At 39.0% G+C, this 8,285-nt stretch overlaps 1 protein-coding gene across 1 annotated transcript; it reads right to left on the reverse strand.

The window, feature by feature from the left end:
• Positions 1 to 326: 326 nt before the first annotated feature.
• LOC108999109 (MDIS1-interacting receptor like kinase 2-like) lies at positions 327 to 3,779 on the reverse strand. Its single transcript, XM_018975907.2, has 2 exons — positions 965 to 3,779; positions 327 to 874 (listed from the first exon to the last, which is right to left on the reverse strand). The coding sequence occupies exons 1-2, from the start codon at positions 3,777 to 3,779 to the stop codon at positions 567 to 569; spliced, it is 3,123 nt and encodes a 1,040-aa protein (XP_018831452.2). The 3' UTR covers positions 327 to 566.
• Between the last annotated feature and the right edge of the window lie 4,506 nt (positions 3,780 to 8,285).

The raw sequence follows: 8,285 nt of genomic DNA on the forward strand, positions 1-8,285 counted from the left end.
ACTGCATTTTTTTTTGGGGAATTATCTCCCACACTTCGCTATTGCTTGCCAGAAGCTACTATTTTGTTGTGCATATTTTATAAAATATATAAAAAAATATCATGTGCCTCTAAAACAATTATATATAAGAGTACTTCTAAAAAAAAATTATAAGAGTACTTCTACAATGACAAAGTAAAAATTGATGTCTCAAATTCCCACTTTTTAAAATTAAGGTCTTCAACTCTAAAAGTTTCAAATCACATGGGTTTCTATTAAAAGGATTTATTGAGAACAAACAAACCTTCAAGTTGCAAAAACTTGCCACATTTATTCTCCCAAAAGACACTTTGGTTGATTGATATAGTTGGAATTAAATTGAAGGACATGAGATGATAAAAAAAGATACGTTAACACTCATACAACTGACAACTAAAGTTACACATAAATACTTGGGATGGAAAGAACAAGTTCTAATAGTTATCTTAGACTACCACATTTAGCAGTTATTTTCATTAACTATTATCTAGATAGTCTATAACCTTCAACTCTGGGCTTTCAAGTTGGCAATGCATGTCTGGATGGCTCTAGGAATGTGCAATATTGGTCGATAACACTTGAGAAATCATGTGCATTGTCGGCCTTGATTGGGGATAGACATTTAAGCATTTCATGGCTAGTTTTATAACTATTATAAGTTCATTTTCAACTTGAGCTGCTGGAAATGGAAGTCGTTGGTCCAACACATCTTTCACCTGTATGTTCTCCACAGCTAGCGGCATTGATAGTGAGGAGATGAAATCACTTGGATGCTGTCCTTTAATGACTTCGATTGCCAATACCCCAAAGCTATATACATCACATTTCTCAGTTACCTTCATTGTATAAGCAAGCTCTGCAAAAGAAAAGAAATCAAGGAAAGATGGAAAAAAAATCAATGCATAAGCATGCTTTTCTTTGATATGATAATGAAATAATTTATAACCTGGTGCAATATATCCATAAGTGCCTGCAGGGGAAGTCCAATTGGATGAGTCTAGCTCCAAAAGTTTAGCAGTCCCAAAGTCTGAAACATGAGCCTCAAATTGAGAATCTAGCAAGATGTTGCTACTTGATATGTCACGATGAATAATCGGAGGGGAGCAATCGTGATGCATGTAAGACAAGGCATGTGCCACACCTTTAACAATATTCAATCTCTTACTCCAGCCCAATACTTTAGCAGTATCTTCGTTGCCCAAGATTTGGGACAAGTTGCCCCTTTCTAGATATTGACATACCAAAAAGGAGTGTTGCACGTGGGAACAAAAGCCATATAGTTTAACAATGTTTCGATGTCGTATCTCTATCAATGCCCTTATCTCATTCAAGAACTCCTTTTGAAATCTGTTCTCACCATCATCATGCAGTGGTTGATTGAATTTCTTCACAGCTACAATATCACTTGAAGTTAATTCTGCTTTATAGACAGTTCCATGTCCTCCTTTCCCAATGCAGTATAGAGCATCAAAACCATTGGTCACTTTTATGATTTCATCATACAATGCTCTTCCATTGAATTGTAATACTGAAAGAAACAGTACTTGGCCCTCGGCCTTGCTTTGTTTGGATTCTAGATTTGTCTTTCTTCTTTGCCTAAAGAGAAAAACGCCAAAGCAAGAAAGTAGAACAGAAACTGCTCCTAAAAGCGGGAAAACAAGAAGAAACACAACTTTGTGTCCCCTTTTTGAGCTATGTTTGTATATCATGGAAGCATTGCATGGTTGTAGTCCTGTAACATTACCACACAACCGCTTGTTCCCTTGTATTGCTTGAAATGCGTTGCTATTAGGAATGGGTCCCTGCAACTCATTGTAGGATATGTCGGCATACAACAAGCCACGCATTTGTTCGAATGCTTTCGGAATGAAACCAGAAAGATAATTGTGGGAGAGATTTAAGATCAGTAAGCTCTCCAATTTGTTAATTTCCACTGGTATCTCTCCATTTAAAGAGTTGTAACTTATATCTAATTTGGAGATATGATATAAGGTTAGGAGGTGGGCTGGAATCTCTTCGCTAAAATTGTTGTGGCTTAAATTCAAGTCGATCAATTTCACAAAGTCCCCAAAATTACTTGGAATTGACTTACTCAGCTTGTTTGAGGACATGTCAAGATATTCAAGATTTGTCAATGATCCAAATTCAAAAGGAATAGCACCAGAGAGTTGATTGCCATTCATCTTCAATCGTTCTAAAGAAATCAACCTTCCGAATTCTTTTGGAATAGTCCCAACTATATGATTTGAAGAAAGATCAAGTTCACCTAGCTGAGTCCAATTTCCAATCTCGTGTGGTATGCTACCAGTAATATTGTTTTTACCCAGAAGTAGGATTTGTAGTTGTCGACACTGTCCCCAATTACTTGAGATCCTTCCATAAAATCTATTATGACTTAGATCTATGAGCTTCAAGTTTGGATAGACACCAAAGTCCTTAGATATATCTCCAATGAGTTGGTTACCTCCTAATAGGACTCTGACTACACTTGTGCAATTTTTGAAGCTTTTGGGAATTTGGCCATCCAAACGGTTGTTGCTTGCAGCAAAGTATAGAAGTGACCCACCATGGCAAATGTTTTGAGGCAAATTACCAGTAAATTCATTTTTTTCCAGTTCTAGAGTATCCAAGTTGATGAGATCTCCAATTCCTTGAGGAATAGGACCCGTAAGTTGGTTGTCACTAAGGAATAAATATATCAAATTGCTCAAATTAGCAAATGAAGTTGGAAGAGAACCATGTAGTTGGTTTTCATCCAACTGTAGACCATTGATAAACTTCAAGTTTCCTATTTCCGTAGGAATGGATCCAGAAAGGCTATTATTATTCAGGTGAAGTATGGTAAGATTTCCCAAATTACCTAATGATGCTGGAATTGAGCCCGAAAGATTATTTTGAAGAAGACTTAATTCCTTTAGGGAATTCAAATTTCCAATTTCTGAAGGGATGGGACCGGATAGTGAATTACCAAACATGGACAAGATGGTTAGCTTTTTCAAGTTTCCCAAAGTGGGAGGGATTGAACCTGTCAGGTGGTTAATACTAAGGAAAAGTTGATCCAAATTGGAGAGGTTTCCCATTTCTGGAGGAACGAAACCAGAAAGTTCATTGTCATAAAGAAACAAGTTAACCAAGTTGCTCAAATTGCCTAAAGAAGGTGGAATGGAACCTTCTATATGGTTTTTGTAAAGAGCAAGTTCAGTTAGAGAGTGTAGGCGCCCTATTTCTTTAGGAATGGAGCCATTTAGGTTATTGTCTTCAAGGTAGAGGACCTTAAGATTAGTTAGCTTGCCAATTTCTGGTGGGATTTTACCTGAAAACTGATTAAAGGACAAATCGAGATATTCAAGTTTTGACAGGTAGCTAATTTGAGGAGGAATTGTGTCAAAAAGTGCGTTCATGTAAAGATCAATGTACGCAAGATTTGGAAATGACAAGAAGGAAAATCCGTGAAGCGTACCTTGTAAACTAGAGTTGCCAAGGTCTATTTTGACGATGCTTCCAGCAAGGTTGCATGAAATACCAAGCCAATTATTGCATGGATTCCCACTTAGGTTTAGATTTGAAGAAGAAACTGAAGGACTCCATGAAGATAAGTGAGATTGGGAGTCGTTTTGAAGGCTGTCTTTCCATGTAAGAAGAGCAGTAGCTTCTTTGGAAGAAGTAGAAGAAAACGCAGCTTCCGGTGAAGGAGCCAACTGAGCAAATAGGACAAAGTTGATGAGAAGGGATAATGCTTTCTTAATGGTTAATGATCCCATTATATTGATTTTGTTTTAGGGCGTATGATAGTTAAGGGCTTTATTTATAATCAATCTTGTACGGGCCTACCACTCATCAATCAAAATGCTCGAAGTTGAAAGTCTTTAATCAAGAGAGATGAATATGTGAAGTGAATTGTACAATATTTATCGAGAATTTAATATTATCGAAAACCGTTTCGTTTGTTTTTACATCTCATCTCAACTTATTATTACAACTTTATCAAATTCTCAAACAAAATAAAATAAACAATTTAACTTTTTTAAATCTCAAAATAAAAATAAAATTAAAAAAATATATTTTAATAATATTTTATTCAAATTTTAATTTTAATTTTAACTCATTTTATCTCTTCTACAAAATCAAACGAGACCTCTTTATTAGACTCATGTCATCTATTTATTTCTCTTATTTTAGATACTGTTCAAGTTTAGAAAATAATTTAAAGGGCAGGGACATTGATCCCATCCTTCCACGGTACATTGAACTTTCCGCTCACATCAATGGCTGGAAAATCAAAACGTGTACACTTGTAAAGTATTGCGTTTACCAACTTTCGGTGAATTATTGTCAAAGTCTTCGTTCCTTTTCCGGTTGAGATATGATATTGTAACCCACTAGATTTTTATGGTAATAATTTGACTGGAATTTATATTGTAAAGGCATGTTGCTCACTGGTCGGTGGGTGAGCACTTTCATTCATTAACAGAGAAGAGAGAGAGAAGGAGAAAAGGTAATAACAATTTTCATAAAGTAATTGACTCCAACTCAGATAATAAAGAAAATGGGCCTCTCGACCTTTGGACTTACTTAAGATTTGGACTAACGCAAAGAAACATAAACCATCAACGAAACATAAAGGATAGCTATGAGCAACAAAAAATCAGGCGGCCCAGCTCACATGGGCCTCACACTATGGCCCAGCCCATAGCCCACAACCAAACCCCAACAGCTTCGGTTCATCACTTCTCCCCTTCAGCCGAAGCGTGACAGATATAAACATTCGTGGTTCATAATGGTCTTGACATAAGTCAGTTAACGAAAAACGATTTTCCTCATCAATGAATTATAATATGAATTAACCCACGCCAGTAATGACAATATTTCTTTAATTAGTCCTTTTTACTAAACCAAAATCATTGTTTCTCTAATAAAAATACATATCTAAAAAAAGAGATTAAATCACAAAGACGATAAATTATGAATTACCATAAACAAGCTTGAAGGTAGCTGTTTAACGATTTTCGTTAACTCAGTAATGAATTACAAAGTACTTCGTCTTGTTTTACTTTTATGATCGATATAGTTTATCACGAACTAATAAGATTTTCTTTGAAGTTTTATGTGAACGTACGATATATTAATTATTATTTAGTTTTGGAGTATGAGAATAAGATGATGCACTTACCTTATAACATGCATGATGCCATACCATTAACATTGTTTATATAGCCACCAATTTCTATACATATTTCTATACTATTTAATAATTACTCCATTAAAAACGATGCAAGGACCTCCACAATTCTTAATTATATCGATAGTGGATGCAAGTTATATCTATTTGTGATTATTAAGGACACAAATTAATAAACCTCGCATGTATTTTGGTTGATCATATATATGCTTCATCATGAGATATTGCAATATTCACTTAGGCAGCATATATATGACTAGTTGAGAGAGTGTAGTTATTTTTGCCCAAATAATATACTTGATGTTAAGGACGTGTTAGACGTGTTCTGCCAGTCACCTGAGACAAGAATTTGAGGGGCCTAGAGTGGTTGGAAGCACCTTCGATGCCTAAATTAGTGTATGCTTTGGAGTGAGAGAGATAGAGAGTTGTAGAAAGTGAATCCCTTATTTATACATTTTTCCAGGCTTTTATACTTCTCTTTGTGCTCACTGCCTCAAGGGACATGCTGTTGTATTTAATGTGGTAGATCCAATCGGGGATAGGATCCTCTTCTAAGATCTCCTACGAACACTCCTAGTCGGAGCAATTAATACGGTGAGCTTTCTCGTGAGTCTTCCGATTGGAGGTGTGCTCGTGTGAATGCAACCCCATCTTCCTATTTATGCTCGAGTTCCTCCTACTTCCTTATCAGTCAGTGGGCTTGCAACATTTGGGTTGTGGGCCTTATTAGCCCTGGATTGGGCCTAATAGAACAAGGGGTGAATATGTCCCTCCAGCTACTCCACAAACTCTCGATATGCATGCATGACGGGAATTTCATCATCCACGAATGTTTTGTATCCCATCTTTTTAAAATATCTTTTTCAGAGGTGCACATTCCCACATCTTGGGATGGGGCACGATGGTTCAGCACCATTACCTCTTCATTTTCACAAGAGCTGTTGGATTTTGCTCCCGACATTTCCCCTTCAGTAAGATGTTTCACCTTCTAACTCGAAGCATCTCAATCAACCTTGACACTCTATTTAAACGCAGAGTTCTGGCCTTCACCTTCTTCTTTTTATCAAATCTTTACATTTTCTTTAGAAAATTTCTGTCTTCTTCCTCTCCGTGGTTTTCTTTCCCTTAAGAAACCCTAACCATCCTTTTTTTTCTAGCGTAAGTGGTACCAAAGATCGCTTCCCGTCCTTCATCTCTGGTCTCCCGATCATCGCATCCGGAGGGATCTTCCCAAAACTATGGAGCTTCTAATTTCTCTAGGACCTACGATAACCCTATATACTTTTAAGGGATACCACTAGCTACAGTTACTTGACTCGAACTTGGACATGGTGAAAAGCTCTTACAGGGTACCTGACTCCTTTACTCTGGAGGTTTTGGGAGCTCGCCACGATGTCATTGACTAGGAGGGATTTGCCGAGAAGGTCGCACTGTTTCCCTCAATGTTTTTGTATGGCTTGCGTCTTCCCTTCTATCATCCCGTTTGAAAGGTTCTGGGCTTCCTTGTGTTGGCTCCTTCACAGCTTCCTCCCAAAGCGTGGAGGTTTGATGTCATGTTGCTTCGTTTAATGCTTGGTCCTAGGAGTTAAGGGGGAGGAATATTTCGATTTGATGGCCGGGAGTGCTTCTTGACACATGAGGTGCGGTGCCATGAGGGTAATTTGCGCATGGAACACTTTTTCAGCATCAAGGAATTGTTCAAGAGTTGTTTCTTTGTATCAAGCAGTGGTTGGGAATTCCCTGCTGATGAGGCTGCCTACCAAGAATTCCCCGTTCGAGCTGTGTGGGGAGTTGTTCCGGACAATGAGGAGTTTTCCCTGGAATTGTCTGGTCAGGAAAGGGCTCCTTTGAGGGTGGTTAACTCATGGGTCATGGACCATCTGGTGTAGGTTTGGACCGATGCCCTGTTCACTGGGCCGAATATTGACTGATTCTTAGTGATGTTGGATCGGTCACAGATCATAAGAGACCGCCTAGTACAACGGTGAAGCGGAAAGGGAAAGCTCCTCATACCGAGGGTAAGGTAGTTAGTCAGTCGTCGTGGAGTAGTAGTAGTACTAAGTCCAAGCAGGAGATGCCATTTTCTTCTGGGGACCCTGGTCAATCTTTGTAGGTTCCGTCATAACTCAATTTTTTGCTGCATGGGGCTTTGTCCGTCCTTTGCATGGGCCACGTTATGCTTTGTTACATTTTTGCCTACCCCACCAAGCGATTAAGGGCTAATCGTGGCTCTAAATCAGGAGGAGGAAGAGCTTGAGATGGCCTTTGCCTCAATCTTCCTAGATCCTACCCCAATGGGTCCTTGTGAACCCACCATGGTGTTCGAAGAGTCCTCAGAGACACTCGGTTTCTCAGTCAATGAGCCTGAGAGGCGAACCACTCCATTAGGAGCAACAATCTCTCTAGTTGTGAGGGTCTCTCTAGTCGATGGTGGCGAGGTGCTCATCCCATAGGGTCTCCATTCCTTCCTAGCCATTCAGCACGTTGTCTGGGCCAGGGGCGGTGTCGATGGTAGTCCTTGAGTCACCCGCATCACTGGGTTGATTCTCGGGGTCATAGAGGCATTAGACATGCAACTAATCGACATGGGTGACGTGGAGGTTCTGGTTATGTCGGCGGCTGACGGGGGGGATGTGGAGGTTTTGGTTAAGTCGGCAACCGACAAGGGCGACGTGGAGGTCGTGTACGTGTTGGTGCCTAATGGATGCATGGGTTTCCCTCCTTGGGCTCCTTCTCCCTTCTCTTCAATCCTGCCCTTGCAACTTGGGGGCTTTAGGAGGGCCCCTTGGGAAGGAGTCTGGAACATGACAAAACCAGTGGAGAATTGGTCAACCAGTGGTAGAAAATGGTAAAAACCTCCGTCGGCCGGCTTGGTTTTGGTTTGAACAAAGTTCAAACTGCCAAATGAGCCGATATAATATATACATATGTATATCTATATTATTCGTATGTAAAACGATGTTGTTTCACTTGAGTGAGTGAAACATCGTCGTTTAATACCCAGAGTTTAGAAAGAAAAAATTATATGAAACAATGCCATTTGATTTAATACACCAAACAACGTTGTTTAGATCTAGGGTTTAATAAC

The sequence above is a fragment of the Juglans regia genome, chromosome 2, assembly GCF_001411555.2.
Source record: "Juglans regia cultivar Chandler chromosome 2, Walnut 2.0, whole genome shotgun sequence".
NCBI classification, from domain to species: domain Eukaryota; kingdom Viridiplantae; phylum Streptophyta; class Magnoliopsida; order Fagales; family Juglandaceae; genus Juglans; species Juglans regia.

What these genes read in the sequence shown, in the direction of transcription:
- LOC108999109 (XM_018975907.2), bottom strand. Translation starts at nt 3,779, where the DNA reads ATGGGATCATTAACCATTAAGAAAGCATTATCCCTTCTCATCAACTTT. An exon ending in TTATGGATATATTGCACCAG is followed by an intron (nt 875 to 964) that starts GTTATAAATTAT and finishes TTTCTTTTGCAG; the next exon opens with AGCTTGCTTATACAATGAAG.